General features: G+C 39.8%; 1 protein-coding gene and 1 non-coding gene across 4 annotated transcripts in view; one reads left to right on the top strand and one right to left on the bottom strand.

The window, feature by feature from the left end:
• The window catches only part of MTRF1 (mitochondrial translation release factor 1), a 44,792-nt gene that overhangs the window by 10,893 nt on the left and 18,028 nt on the right, over positions 1 to 15,871 (top strand). For all 3 annotated transcript variants that reach the window (XM_061170766.1, XM_061170765.1, XM_061170767.1), the window contains 2 exons: positions 180 to 287; positions 5,841 to 6,013. In XM_061170766.1, the coding sequence (XP_061026749.1) occupies positions 180 to 287; positions 5,841 to 6,013 (281 nt within the window). The remainder of the gene's footprint in view (positions 1 to 179; positions 288 to 5,840; positions 6,014 to 15,871) is intronic.
• LOC133076704 (U6 spliceosomal RNA) lies at positions 3,455 to 3,560 on the bottom strand. Its single transcript, XR_009697593.1, has one exon. It is a non-coding gene; the product is annotated as a U6 spliceosomal RNA (small nuclear RNA).

Raw genomic sequence — 15,871 nt, 5'->3', positions numbered from 1 at the left:
ATTGCTTGTAGACTTTTTGATGATGGCCATTCTGAGCAGTGTGATACCTCATTGTAGTTTTGATTTGCATTTCTCTACTAATTAGCGATGTTGGGCATCTTTTCATGTGCCTACTGGCCGTCTATATGTCTTCTTTGGAGAAATGTGTGCTGACTGAATGTTTTTGTATTTTCTCTTAGGTGATATCTGCCAACAATTTACCCGGGAAATATTTGATATGTACCAGAATTATTCAAGCTACAAACACTGGAAATTTGAACTTCTGAATTATACACCAGCTGATTATGGTAGGTGTATTTGAGGATTTGTCCATAGATGATGCTGGAAGTTGTTTTTCTTCTGATATTGATTAGAACCATGTTGTCCCATTTTTTAAAACATTTGACCTATATCTACTAAATACTGTGACATGGGCTCATCAATCACAGTGGCTTACTATAGTAGAATTCTTACTATGGGAGAAGAGAGTGGGAGGGAAGGAAGTATCCTCCTAGGAAGGAAAATCTGAATTAGAGAAACTTTCCCTGTGGAGGGTTGATATATGCCTTGCCTGAAAAATCATTGCTCTGTTGTTCAAAGCCAAGATGTATTAAGGTTTTTACTCTAAAGTACTAATGATGTGTTGGAGGTTTATGGGAATGCAGAAAAAGTTAGTCATTTGTCTTTATTTTCAAGAAGCTCCCACCCTAGTTGGGCTAATAAACACTTAGACAACATAAACAATAAGAACCAATGTGAGTCTTTAAACTTTTAAATACTCAAGTATGTTAAATCAGAACATCTGATAGTAATTCTTTTTTGTTCGATTCTCTTAATCCATCTGGAAGTTTTTGTCTGCTTGGTTACACAAAGATACACTGTAGTAGACAGAGGGCCCATGAATAGTAACCCACAAATTATCAAAGTGGGGAAAGAGGATTCATGTAAGTTAAACAATCGAGGGAAATGAAAACAAGTATAGAGCATAAGGAAGTTTGTGCGTCATATGGATTTGAAATACAGCCAGTGGTTAGGAAAGGTGAAACAGGAGGGAAGGGGGCAGGGCGCAACCTTTGAAAGAATGACATAGCCCGAGGACATGACATAAACTGATTAGAACCAAATGGGTCCAAGATGGCAGACAAGTCGACTTCCACTAGACCTTGAGCCTCAGTATATGCTCATTGTAATACATCAGCAAGCTAAATGACACACCGACCGGCGCCATGACAGTTACAAGGCCAACCATAAGGATGAAAAATTGGGTGGGGGCCCAATTCCCAGAAATCCCCGCCCCCTTCCCAAAATAGCTGGAATACTCCTCCCACTTATTAGCCTATGAAATTACCCACCCCTTAAAAACTGACAACCCCATACCCTGGTGCTGCTCTCACCTCCTGAGATGGCCCACACTATATCTGTGGAGTGTATTTCTCTCTAAATAAATCCACTTCTTACCTATCACTTTGCCTCTCACTGAGTTCTTTCTGTGATGAGACATCAAGAACCTAAGCTTCATTAAGTCCTAAAACCAGGTGTGTGATCTCAGTTGGAAGACAGTGGGTTTTGGCTGGGTTTGAGTCCTAGCCATGTGGGTTCAAGTCCCAATCAGGGTTTAGGCTGGGTTTGTGTCCCAGCACATGGGTTCAGGTCCCAATCTGAAGTGCACGGTTTCAAAGGGAAGACCTACGAGAGCAGAGGGAAGGACCAATTTGAGCAACAGCATGGTGGTGGGAAAGATCTTGCTGTGTGTGTAGAAGTGAGGAAGCCAATTAAACCGGAGGATATTTGTGATGAGAAGTGAGAGGAAGTAGGTTCAAAAGAGTAGATTTTGAGCAGACATTAAAGCTGAACAGGCCTTGATTGTTAGGGAGCTGTTGAAGATTTTGCTAAGAAGAATATGATTTGATCAATATATATTTTAAGAAGATTCTTTTTTCTTTTTTTATTGAAGTATAGATGATTTACAATATGGTGTTAGTTTCAGGTATACAGCACAGTGATTCAGTTATGTGTGTATATATATATATATATTCCTTTTCAGATTCTTTTCCCTTATAGGTTATTACAGAATATTGAGCATAGCTCCCTATGCTACACAGTAGGTCCTTGTTGGTTATCTGTTTTCTATATAGTAGTGTATATATGTTAATCCCAACTTCCTAATTTATCCCTCCCCCCACTCTCCTTTCCCCTTTGGCAACCATAAGTTTGTTTTAAGAAGATTATTTTGACAGCAGTGTGAAAGATGGATTGAAGAGGCTAGATTTAAGGCAGATGGCAGAGAGGTTATTAGAGTAATCCAGGTATGACTAAGAGTTAGAATTGGGAGTAGGGACACGTGTGAGAGAACTTCAGAGGAAGAGTGAGCAAAATTTGGTAACTGACAAGAGGATCTCTTGCTTGCCCACTATGTCCTGCATGCAGTGTGGGTCGTTTGATCCTCACAACCCTGGGTATTGTTAATCCCATTTTTCAGATGAAGATCTAGGCTCAGAGAGTAAGTAACTAATCCAAGATCACACAATAAGTAATGGCAGTCCTGGGATTAGATTTAAGTCTGTCTGATCCAGAACCACACTACATCTCATTAGTTTATTCTGATACAAAGGAGATGAGCCACAGGGATCTAATCTTTCTAGCTGGGAAGATTGTGATATTCATTCACGCCATTGAATGGAATAGAAATTGGAAGGCAGTCTCCATTTGGGCAGAACAGTGAAAGTTGTTTTTGAATTATTATGTGTGTTGTTATAGTGAGCATCCCTTTAGAAATATCCAGTAAATGCTGAAGTCGTGTAACCAGAGCTTTGGGGAGAGAATAGAATTGAGGAGAGAAATTTGATAGCTGTTAGCACAGAGATAATGTCTGATACTGAGAGAGAATAAATGAGGGAGAGTTTATAGAGAGGGAACATTCAGGGTACCAAACGTTGGAGAATGGCCATATTTAGAAAGATAAACTAGTTGGCAAAAGAAAAAGAGGGGTCAGAGAAGCAGGAAAAAGGATGAGAACAGTAAAATATTTTGGAAGCAGGAGAGGAGAGAGTTTCAAGAATGTAATGAGAAGCAGCAGCATAGGAAAGAGAGAATGTAATCTCTGAGACGTATATTTTGAATTCAACTTTCAGTAATGAAAGGGAGGTGAACTTAATAACAGGAAGAGAGATTCTGTTCCAGGTGCCCAGAGCAGCCCAAACAATGGTTGGGAAATCTTTCTTTTAGATACATTAACTCAGTAGCAAAATAAAATAAAGACATTTTAGAAAGTAAAAGGGCCCTTTATTTTATTTTATTTTTTATTTTTATTGGAGTATAGTGGATTTACAATGTTGTGTTAGTTTCAGGTGTACAGCAAAGTGCATCAGTTATACATACACATATATCCACTCCTTTTCAGATTCTTTTCCCATATAGGCCATTACAGAATATTCAGTAGGGCTCCCTGTGCTATACAGTAGGTCCTTATTAGTTAAAAAATATGGAACGCTTCACACATTTGTGGGTCATCTTGTGCAGGGGCCATGCTAATCTTCTCTGTAGCGTTCCAATTTTCGTGTATGTGCTGCCGAAGTGAGCACAAAAAAAGGTCTTTTATTAAAAAAGAAAAAATTTTCAGGAATTCCCTGGTGGTCCAGTGGTTAGGACTTGGTGCTTTCACTGCCAGGGCCTGGGTTCAATCCCTGGTCAGCGAACTAAGATCCTACATGCTGCACAGCGCAGCCATAAATAAATAAATAAGATAGAGAAAGAGGAAAAAGTACCTGCCCTATAAAGTATGTATATTAAATTATATGTATGGGCTTCCCTGGTGGCACAGTGGTTAAGAATCCGCCTGCCAGTGCAGGGGACACGGGTTCGAGCCCTGGTCCGGGAAGATCCCACATGCCGTGGAGCAACTAAGCCCGTGCGCCACAACTACTGAGCCTGTGCTCTAGAGCCTGCAAGCCACAACTACGGAGCCCGCGTGCCACAACTACTGAAGCCTGCGCGCCTAGAACCCATGCTCTACAACAAGAGAAGCCACCGCAATGAGAAACCCGCACACCGCATTGAAGAGTAGCCCCCACTCGCTGCAACTAGAGAAAGCCTGCACACAGCACCAAAGACCCAACGCAGCCAAGAATAAATAAAATAAATAAATTTATAAAAAAATTATATGTATATATATTTAATGTTTAATTGAAATAGAATCACAGAGATACAGCACTAAAAGCTAAGATTGGAAAAAAATACATTTTCATGAAAAAATTCATATATCAAATGACTTAAAGTCTTGTAGTTTTGTGACCTTGGGACAGATAGGGGAAATACTCAACCACTACGTAAACAGTCCAAACTAAATAATTACAAGATAGTCATTGTGGAAGCAATGGAGGGTGATGGCTCTTGATATGTAGTGTAGGTCTGACACTATTATTCTGTATTCCTGGTACCTAAGGAATTGAAATATTTTCCAAGTGATCCAGTTTCCGGATCCAGCTGCCCAATTGCAGCCAGTACAGAGGGCAGAAAAACAGGTTGAGTCACTCCAAGAGTATGCAATCAGCAAAACCAGACCATGGGGGACTTCCCTGGTGGTTCAGTGGATAAGACTCCGTGCTTCTAATGCAGGGGGCCTGGGTTCAATCCCTGGTCAGGGAACTAGATCTCACATGCATGCCACAACGAAGATCCCGCGTGCCGCAACTAAGACCCAGCGCAGCCCAAATAGGTAAATAATAAATACATAAATAAATTTTTTTTTTTAATTGTTTTAAAAAATTAAAAATTTAAAAATTAAAAAAATAAAATAATTAAAAAAAAAAAAAAAAGAACAGAACGTGGGAAATTTCTATAGGTCAACAGCCCTAGTTCCTCAACAGATAATTTGAAGTAAACAAAAGAGATGGATGACGAACTTATAGACTGAGAGATTTGAAAGACATATCAAATTTTTTAAATGGACAAGACTAAACTGTAGTGGCTAGGGCAGCACATTAGGTAATAAAATTATAATAAAGAAGGGAATAGAAGGATAATGGTTACTCATGAGAAGGGGAGGGGATTGTAACTAGGAAGGGGCATGTGAGAGGGCTTTGGGGGTGCCTGACAAAGTTCTTTTTCTTTCCTTTTTTTTTTTGTGGCCACGCTGCGTGGCATGTGGGATCTTAGTTCCCTGATCAGGGATCGAACCTGTGCCCCCTGCAGTGGAAGTGCAGAGTCTTAACCTCTGGACCGCCAGAGAAGTCCAACAAAGTTCTTTTTCTTGATCTTGAACTATACATTTCATTCATGTGGTTTTCCATGTATATTATTTTGTAATAAAAACATTTTTAAAAAACATGGTCAATAAGAAACTAGCCTAGGCATTAAGATTTTTTTGTGCTTATCTTCCCACTCCACAGATAAGCAAGAGCTAAATTTCAATAGATTCTTGAGAACTTGAGAGAACCTATAGAATTATTCATCATTATCAAATTACTATGTTACTGAACACTCTTTTATATATGGCACCAAATTAGCCTAAGATTGCATGGTATAGTTCAATGTAGAAAACATCCCAGTATTCTTTTTTTCTAATACTATTTTTGTAAAAGTGAAATTTGTTCATTATATAAAACTTAGCAACAAAAAAAGTATAAAAAGTAAAATGAAAAACATGCTGTTATTCTATTCTCCAGAGGTAACCATAAATAATATTTTGGTATGTTTCCTTTTATAGATTAATTCACTTACACTGGGAAAATATAGTTTTGTACCTACCTTATGTTCTCATCTCAGGCTCTGTGCTCACATCCAGGCCTTACATTAAGGGCATCTAAGATCCTGATCCCTTTCAAAGTAGAATTCATTAATATTGCTGGAACATTTTTTCATAGGTGGGCTACATCATGCAGCCGCCCGAATTTCCGGTGACAGTGTCTATAAGCATTTGAAGTATGAAGGTGGGATTCACCGAGTTCAGCGAATCCCTGAGGTGGGCCTGTCGTCAAGGATGCAGCGTATTCACACGGGAACAATGTCGGTTATCGTCCTCCCTCAACCAGATGAGGTAACCTCCTACCTAAACTCTATACCATTATGTATGAAGATCAACCATAATTTTATTGTCTAGGAAAAACTCCTGTGTGTTCTATATACTCACAGAGTACTTCTACACTCCAAATGTGTGGAGTTCATTCCCCCCCCGACGAAGTAGTTCTTCAATTCTCTGTGGACAGCATGTGGTCGTCCTACAATTCAACTCAGTTCTGACCCCATCTACCTGGAGATGGCGTCAGATCCTACAGGCTAGACTCAGTCCCACAAGAGAGCCTCCCCGTCCGCTTCAGAGGCCAATCCCAAGGCCTGGTTGTCTCCTGTGTTTCTGATCAACTGGTTATCCATCTGGAGGTTCCCATGACCCCCTCCTTAGGTTAAATAATACTAAAGTGGCTCACAGAATTCAGGAAAACAGTTTCCTTACTAGACTACTGGCTTATTACAAAAGATACAACTCAGGAATAGACAGATGGAAGAAGTGCATAGGACAAAGTATGTGGGAAGAGGTGCAGAGGTTCTGTACCCTCTCCAGGCTCGCTACCCTTCCAGCAGCTTCATGTGTTCATCAGCCTGGCAGCTCTCTGAACCCTGTGCTTTGGGGATTTTTATGGAGGCTTCCATACATAGACATGATTGGTTAAATCATTGGGCTTTGGGGATTCCACTCCCTGGAGGTTGGAAGTGCAGTGGAGATGAAAGTTCCAACCCTCTAATTAAGTGGTTGGTTCCCCTGGGATCAGCCCCCCATCCTGTGGTTATCTAGAGGCTTTCCAAATATCACCTCATTAACATAAACTCAAGTGTGGTTGAAAGGGGCTTAGGGTGAGAACTGGACAAAGACCAATATATATTATTATAAATCACAATATCACAATTTATTTTTATAGCAATTTTTTTAACCAGGATCACGTCAAATTTCACTCATTGCAATTGGTTGTTATATCTCTTTAAGTCTGGAACCAGTCTCCCAACTTTTCTTTTTTTTTTCTTTTAATGACATTGACTTTTTGAAGAGTCTAGACCATTTGCCTTATAGAATGTTCCACATCTGGATTCATCTGATTGTTTCCTCATAGTATTCTTTAAATTGTTCCTTTATGTCCTATGTTGTATTGAAAGTTATATTTAAATGTTCCATTCTATTCAGGTTATACATTTTGAGCAAGAATACTTTTCAGGTGTAGTTATATTCATGTTGCATCTTATCAGAAGGCATAGAATATCATATTGTCCCACTCTTAGTGAGGATTGGTTTGAGCATTTAGTTAAGATGGTGACCACAAAAATATCTCCATTATGAAAGTGTATTTTTCCCTTTGTAATTACTAAGTAATCTCTAGGGTAATATATCCTATTCCCAACAACTTTTCTTCTGTGGTTTTAACATCCATTAATGATCTTTGCCTGAATTATTTATTTAGTTTGGGATTGCAAAATGGTGATTTTCTAATTCTATCATTCCTTCTACATGTATTACCTGGCATTCTTTTCTGTAAGGAACTTTCCTCCCCACTACCTTCTCTCCTCCTTTCTTCTTGCTCTCTTTCTTTTTTTTTTTTTAACATCTTTATTAGAGTATAATTGCCCTACAATGGTGTGTCAGTTTCTGCTTTATAACAAAGTGAATCAGTTATACGTATACATATGTCCCCATATCTCTTCCCTCTTGCATCTCCCTCCCTCCCACCCTCCCTATCCCACCCCTCTAGGTGGTCCCAAAGCACCGAGCTGATCTCCCTGTACTATGCGGCTACTTCCCACTAGCTATCTATTTTACGTTTGGTAGTGTATATATGTCCATGCCACTCTCTCACTTTGTCCCAGCTTACCCTTCCCCCTCCCCATATCCTCAAGTCCATTCTCTACTAGGTCTGCATCTTTATTCCCATCTTGCCCCTAAGTTCTTCTGACCATTTTCTTTTCTTTTTTTTTTTTTTTAGATTCCATATATATGTGTTAGCATACGGTATTAGTTTTTCTCTTTCTGACTTACTTCACTCTGTATGACAGTCTCTAGGTCCATCCACGTCACTACAAATAACTCCGTTTCATTCCTTTTTATATATGTGCCGCATCTTCTTTATCCATTCATCTGTTGATGGACACTTAGGTTGCTTCCATGTCCTGGCTATTGTAAATAGAGCTGCAATGAACATTTTGGTACATGACTCTTTTTGAATTATGGTTTTCTCCGGATATATGCCCAGTAGTGGGATTGCTGGGTTGTATGGTAGTTCTATTTTTAGTTTTTTAAGGAACCTCCATACAGTTCTCCATAGTGGCTGTATCAATTTACATTCCCACCAACAGTGCAAGAGTGTTCCCTTTTCTCCACACCCTCTCCAGCATTTATTGTTTGTAGATTTTCTGATCATGGCCATTATGACCAGTGTGAGATGATATCTCATTGTAGTTTTGATTTGCATTTCTCTAATGATTAATGATGTTGAGCATTCTTTCATGTGTTTGTTGGCAATCTGTATATCTTCTCTGGAGAAATGTCTATTTAGGTCTTCTGCCCATTTTTGGATTGGTTGTTTGTTTTTCTGATATTGAGCTGCATGAGTTGCTTGTATGTTTTGGAGATTAATCCTTTGTCAGTTGCTTCATTTGCAAATATTTTATCCCATTCTGAGGGTTGTCTTTTCGTCTTGTTTATGGTTTCCTTTGCTGTGCAAAAGCTTTTAAGTTTCATTAGGTCCCATTTGTTTATTTTTCTTTTTATTTCCATTTCTCTAGGAGGTGGGTCAAAAAGGATCTTGCTGTGATTTATGTCATAGAGTGTTCTGCCTATGTTTTCCTCTAAGAGTTTGATGGTGTCTGGCCTTACATTTAGGTCTTTAATCCATTTTGAGTTTATTTTTGTGTATGGTGTTAGGGAGTGTTATAATCTCATTCTTTTACATGTAGCTGTCCAGTTTTCCCAGCACCAAATATTGAAGAGGCTGTCTTTTCTCCACTGTATATTCTTGCCTCCTTTATCAAAGATAAGGTGAACATATGTGCGTGGGTTTATCTCTGGGCTTTCTATCCTGTTCCATTGATCTATATTTCTGTTTTTGTGCCAGTACCAAACTGTCTTGATTACTGTAGCTTTGTAATATAGTCTGAAGTCAGGGAGCCTGATTCCTCCAGCTCCATTTTTCTTTCTCCAGATTGCTTTGGCTATTCGGGGTCTTTTGCGTTTCCATACAAATTGTGAAATTTTTTGTTCGAGTTCTGTGAAAAATGCCAGTGGTAGTTTGATTGAGATTGCATTGAATCTGTAGATTGCTTTGGGTAGTATAGTCATTTTCACAATGTTGATTCTTCCAATTCAAGAACATGGTATATCTCTCCATCTGTTTGTATCATCTTTAATTACTTTCATCAGTGTCTTATATTTTCTGCATACAGGTCTTTTGTCTCCTTAGGTAGGTTTATTCCTAGATATTTTATTCTTTTTGTTGCAATGGTAAATGGGAGTGTTTTCTTAATTTCACTTTCAGATTTTTCATCATTAGTGTATAGGAATGCACGAGATTTCTGTCCATTAATTTTGTATCCTGCTACTTTACCAAATTCATTGATTAGCTCTAGTAGTTTTCTGGTAGCATCTTTAGGATTCTCTATGTATAGTATCATGTCATCTGCAAACAGTGACAGCTTTACTTCTTCTTTTCCAGTTTGGATTCCTTTATTTCTTTTTGTTCTCTGATTGCTGTGGCTAAAACTTCCAAAACTATGTTGAATTATAGTGGTGAGAGTTGGCAACCTTGTCTTGTTGCTGATCTTAGTGGAAATGGTTTCAGTTTTTCACCATTGAGAATGATGTTGGCTGTGGATTTGTCATATATGGCCTTTATTATGTTGAGGAAAGCTCCCTCTATGCCTACTTTCTGGAGGGTTTTTATCATAAATCGGTGTTGAATTTTCTCGAAAGCTTTCTCTGCATCTGTTGAGATGATCATATGGTTTTTCTCCTTCAACTTGTTAATATGGTGTATCATGTTGATTGATTTGCGTATATTGAAGAATCCTTGCATTCCTGGGATAAACCCCACTTGATCATAATGTATGATCCTTTTAATGTGCTGTTGGATTCTGTTTGCTAGTATTTTGTTGAGGATTTTTGCATCTATGTTCATCAGTGATATTGGCCTGTAGTTCTATTTCTTTGTGACATCTTTGTCTGGTTTTGGTATCAGGGTGATCGTGGCCTCGTAGAATGAGTTTGGAAGTGTTCCTCCCTCTGCTATAGTTTGGAAGAGTTTGAAAAGGATAGGTGTTAGCTCTTCTCTAAATGTTTGATAGAATTCGCCTGTGAAGCCATCTGGTCCTGGGCTTTTGTTTGTTGGAAGATTTTTAATCCCAGTTTCAATTTCAGTGCTTGTGATTGGTCTGTTCATATTTTCTATTTCTTCCTGGTTCAGTCTCGGAGGGTTGTGCATTTCTAAGAATTTGTCCATTTCTTCCAGGTTGTCCATTTTATTGGCATATAGTTGCTTGTAGTAATCTCTCATTATCCTTTGTATTTCTGCAGTGCCAGTTGTTACTTCCCCTTTTTCATTTCTAATTCTATTGATTTGAGTCTTCTCCCTTTTTTTCTTGATAAGTCTGGCTAATGGTTTATCAATTTTGTTTATCTTCTCAAAGAACCAGCTTTTAGTTTTACTGATCTGTGCTATCGTTTCCTTCATTTCTTTTTCATTTATTTCTGATCTGATCTTTATGATTTCCCTCCTTCTGCTAACTTTGGGGTTTTTTGTTCTTCTTTCTCTAATTGCTTTAGGTGTAAGGTTAGCTTGTTTATTTGAGATGTTTCTTCTTTCTTAAGGTAGGCTTGTATAAACTTCCCTCTTAGAACTGCTTTTGCTGCATCCCATAGGTTTTGGGTTGTTGCGTTTTCATTGTCATTTGTTTCTAGGTATTTTTTGATTTCCTCTTTGATTTCTTCAGTGATCTCTTGGTTATTAAGTAATGTGTTGTTTAGCCTCCATGTGTTTGTATTTCTTACAGATTTTTTTCCTTTAATTGACATCTAGTCTCATAGCGTTGTGGTCGGAAAAGATACTTGATACGATTTCAATTTTCTTCAATTTACCAAGGCTTGATTTGTGACCCAAGATATGATCTATCCTGGAGAGTGTTCCATGAGCACTTGAGAAGAGTGTGTATTCTGTTGTTTTGGATGGAATGTCCTATAAATATCAATTAAGTCCATCTTGTTTAATGTATCATTTAAAGCTTGTGTTTCCTTGTTTATTTTCATTTTGGATGATCTGTCCATTTGTGAAAGTGGGGTGTTAAAGTCCCCTACTATGATTGCGTTACTGTCGATTTCCCCTTTTATGGCTGTTAGTATTTGCCTTATGTATTGAAGTGCTCCTATGTTGGGTGCATAAATATTTACAGTTGTTATATCTTCTTCTTGGATTAATACCTTGATCATTATGTAGTGTCCTGCTTTGTCTCTTGTAATAGTCTTTGTTTTAAAGTCTGTTTTGTCTGATATGAGAATTGCTACTCCAACTTTCTTTTGATTTCCATTTGCATGGAATATCTTTTTCCATCCCCTCACTTTCAGTCTGTATGTGTCCCTAGGTCTGAAGTGGGTCTCTTGTAGACAGCATATATACGGGTCTTGTTTTTGTATCCATTCAGCCAGTCTATGTCTTTTGGTTGGAGCATTTAATCCATTTACATTTAAGGTAATTATCGATATGTATGTTCCTATTACCATTTTCTTAATTGTTTTGGGTTTATTATTGTAGGTCTTTTCCTTCTCTTGTGTTTTCCTGCCTAGAGAAGTTCCTTTAGCATTTGTTGTAAAGTGGTGTGGTGGTGCTGAATTCTCTTAGCTTTTGCTTGTCTGTGAAGCTTTTGATTTCTCCGTGAAATCTGAATGAGATCCTTGCTGGGTAGAGTAGTCTTGGTTGTAGGTTTTTCTCTTTCATCACTTTAAATATGTCCTGCCACTCCCTTCTGGCTTGCAGAGTTTCTGCTGAAAGATCAGCTGTTAACCTTATGGGGATTCCCTTATGTGTTACTTGTTGTTTTTTCCTTGCTGCTTTTAATATTTGTTCTTTGTATTCAATTTTTGATAGTTTGATTAATATGTGTCTTGGCGTGTTTCTCCTTGGATTTATCCTGTATGGGACTCTCTGTGCTTCCTGGACTTAACTATTTCCTTTCCCATATTAGGGAAGTTTTCAACTATAATCTCTTCAGATATTTTCTCAGTCCCTTTCTTTTTCTCTTCTTCTTCTGGGACCCCTATAATTCGAATGTTGGTGCGTTTAATGTTGTCCCAGAGGTCTCTGAGACTGTCCTCAATTCTTTTCATTCTTTCTTCTTTATTCTGCTCTGCAGTAGGTATTTCCACTATTTTATCTTCCAGGTCACTTATCCGTTCTTCTGTCTCAGTTTTTCTGCTATTGATCCCTTTTAGAGAATTTTTAATTTCATTTATTGTGTTGTTCATCTCTGTATATTTGCTGTTTAGTTCTTCTAGGTCCTTGTTAAACGTTTCTTGTATTTTCTCCATTCTATTTCCAAGATTTTGGATCATCTTTACTATCATTATTCTGAATTCTTTTTCAGGTAGACTGCGTATTTCCTCCTCATGTGTTAGGTATGGTGGGTTTTTGCCTTGCTCCTTCATCTGCCGTGTGTTTCTCTGTCTTCTCATTTTGTTAAACTTACTGTGTTTGGGATCTCCTTTTCACAGGCTGCAGGTTCGTAGTTCCTGTTGTTTTTGGTGTCTGTCCCCAGTGGCTAAGGTTGGTTCAGTGTGTTGTGTAGGCTTCCTGGTGGAGGGGACTAGTGCCTGTGTTCCGGTGGATGAGGCTGGATCTTGTCTTTCTGGTGGGCAGGTCCACGTCTGGTGGTGTGTTTTGGGGTGTCTGTGGCCTTATTATGATTTTAGGCGGCCTCTCTGCTAATGGATGGGGTTGTGTTCCTGTCTTGCTAGTTGTTTGGCATAGGGTGTCCAGCACTGTAGCTTGCTGGTCGTTGAGTGAAGCTGGGTCTTGATGTTGAGATGGAGATCTCTGGGAGATTTTCGCCGTTTGATATTACGTGGAGCTGGGAGGTCTCTTGTGGACCAGTGTCCTGAACTTGGCTCTCCCACCTCAGTGGCACAGCCCTGACGCCTGGCTGGAGCACCAAGACCCTGTCCTCCACACGGCTCAGAATAAAAGAGAGAAAAGAAAGAAAGAAAGAGAGAGAGAGAGAGGGAGGGAGGGAGGGAGGAAGGGAGGAAGGAAGAAAGAAGATAAAATAAAATAAAGTAAAATAAAATAAAATAAAGTTATTAAAATAAAAAGTAATTATTAAGAAAAAAAAATTTTTTTAAGTAATAAAAAAAAAAAAAGACAGAACCCTAGGACAAATGGTAAAAGCAAAGCTATACAGACAAAACCACACACAGAATCATACACATACACACTCACAAAAAGAGAAAAAGGGGAAAAATATATATATATTGTTGCTCCCAAAGTCCACCTCCTCAGTTTGGGATGATTGGTTGTCTATTCAGGTATTCCACAGATGCAGGGTTCATCAAGTTGACTGTGGAGATTTAATCTGCTGCTCCTGAGGCTGCTGGGAGAAATTTCCCTTTCTTTTCTTTGTTCGCACAGCTCCCGGGGTTCAGCTTTGGATTTGGACCCGTCTCTGTGTGTAGGTCGCCTGAGGGCGCCTGTCCTTTGCTCAGACAGGACGGGGTTAAAGGATAGGCTGATTCGGGGGCTCTGGCTCACTCAGGCTGGGGGAAGGGAGGCGTACGGATGCGGGGCGGGCCTGCGGCGGCAGAGGCCGGTGTGATGTTGCACCAGCCTGAGGCGCGCCGTGTGTTCTCCCGGGGAAGTTGTTCCCGGATCACGGGACCCTGGCAGTGGCGGGCTGCACAGGTTCCCGGGAGGGGCGGTGTGGATAGTGACCTGTGCTTGCACACAGGCTTCTTGGTGGCTGCAGCAGCAGCCTTAGCGTCTCATGCCCGTCTCTGGGGTCCACGCTGATAGCCGCGGCTCGCGCCTGTCTCTGGAGCTCCTTTAAGCGGCGCTCTTAATCCCCTCTCCTCGCGCACCAGGAAACAAAGAGGCAAGAAAAAGTCTCTTGTCTCTTCGGCAGGTCCAGACTTTTTCCCGGACTCCCTCCCGGCTAGCCGTGGCGCACTAGCCCCCTTCAGGCTGTGTTCACGCCGCCAACCCCAGTCCTCTACCCGGGATCCGACGGAAGCCGGAGCCTCAGCTCCCAGCCCCCGCCCATCCCGGCGGGTGAGCAGACAAGCCTCTCGGGCTGGTGAGTGCTGGCCGGCACCGATCCTCTGTGCGGGAATCTCTCCGCTGTGCCCTCTGCACCCCTGTGGCTGTGCTCTCCTCCGTGGCTCCAAAGCTTTCCCCCTCTGCCACCAGCAGTCTCTGCCCACGAAGGGGCTTCCTAGTGTGTAGAACCTCCTTCACAGCTCCCTCCCACTGATGCAGGTCCCGTCCCTATTCTTTGTCTCTGTTTTTTCTTTTTTCTTTTGCCCTACCCAGGTACGTGGGGGAGTTTCTTGCCTTTTGGGAGGTCTGAGGTCTTCTGCCAGCGTTCAGTAGGTGTTCTATAGGAGCAGTTCCACATGTAGATGTATTTCTGATGTATCTGTGGGGAGGAAGGTGATCTCCCCGTCTTACTCTTCAGCCATCTTGAAGCTCCTCCTCTCTTTCTCTTTATTTTACCTCACTATAAACTCATATATTGAATTTCATATATTGACCCCATTATAGACCTATGGATTTTTTACATTCAGTGAGTTATCATCACTATTGTTTTTCTTTCTTATTAAATTGAGGTATAGTTGATTTACAATATTATATTAGTTTCAGGTGTACAACATAGTGATTCACAATCTTTTTAAGTTTTATAGTTTTTATGAAATATTGGCTGTATTCCCTGTGCTGTACAATATATCCTTGTGGCTCATTTATTTTATACATAATAGTCTGTACATCTTACTCCCCTACCTCTATTCTTCCCCTCTCCCCTCCCCTCTCCCCACTGGTAACCACTGGTTTGTTCTGTATATCTATGAGTCTATTTCTTTTTTGCTATATTCACTAGTTTGTTTTATTTTTTAGATTCCACATGTAAGTGATATCATACAGTATTTGTCTTTGTCTGACTTATTTCACTAAGCACAGTACCCTCCAAATACATCCATGTTATTGCAAATGGCAAAATTTCATTATTTTTTATGGCTGAGTAATATGCCATTGCATATATATACCACATCTTCTTTATCCATTCATCTGTTGATGGCCACTTAGGTTGCTTCCATGCCTTGGCAATTGTAAATAATGCTGCTATGAACACCGTGGTGCATATATCTTTTTGAATTAATGTTTTCGGTTTTTTTCGGATATACACCCCAGGAGTGGAATTGCTGGATTGTATGGTAGTTCTGTTTTTAGTTTTTTGAGGAGCCTCCATACTGGTTTCCACAGGGGCTGCACCAATTTACATTCCCACAGTGTACAAGGGTTCCCATTTCTTCACATCCCCACCGATACTTGTTGTTTTTGGTCTTTCTGATGATACCCATTCTGACAGGTGTGAGGTGATATCTCACTGTGGTTTTGATATGCATTTCTCTGATGATTAGTGATGCTGAGCGTCTTGTCCTGTGCTTGTTGGCCATCTGAATGTCTTCTTTGGAAAAATGTCTGTTCATGTCTTCTGCCTATTTTTTGATTGGGTTGTTTGTTTTTTTTTATGTTGAGTTATATGAGCTGTTTATATATTTTAGATATTAACCCCTTATCATCATATCATTAGCAAGTATTTTCTCCCATTCAGTAGGTTGTCTTTTTCTTTATCTGTTTTTTCCTATGCTGTGCAAAAGCAT

This window comes from Eubalaena glacialis, chromosome 16 (genome assembly GCF_028564815.1).
Source record: "Eubalaena glacialis isolate mEubGla1 chromosome 16, mEubGla1.1.hap2.+ XY, whole genome shotgun sequence".
Classification (NCBI taxonomy): domain Eukaryota; kingdom Metazoa; phylum Chordata; class Mammalia; order Artiodactyla; family Balaenidae; genus Eubalaena; species Eubalaena glacialis.
This window is presented reverse-complemented; position numbering and strand designations above follow the sequence as displayed.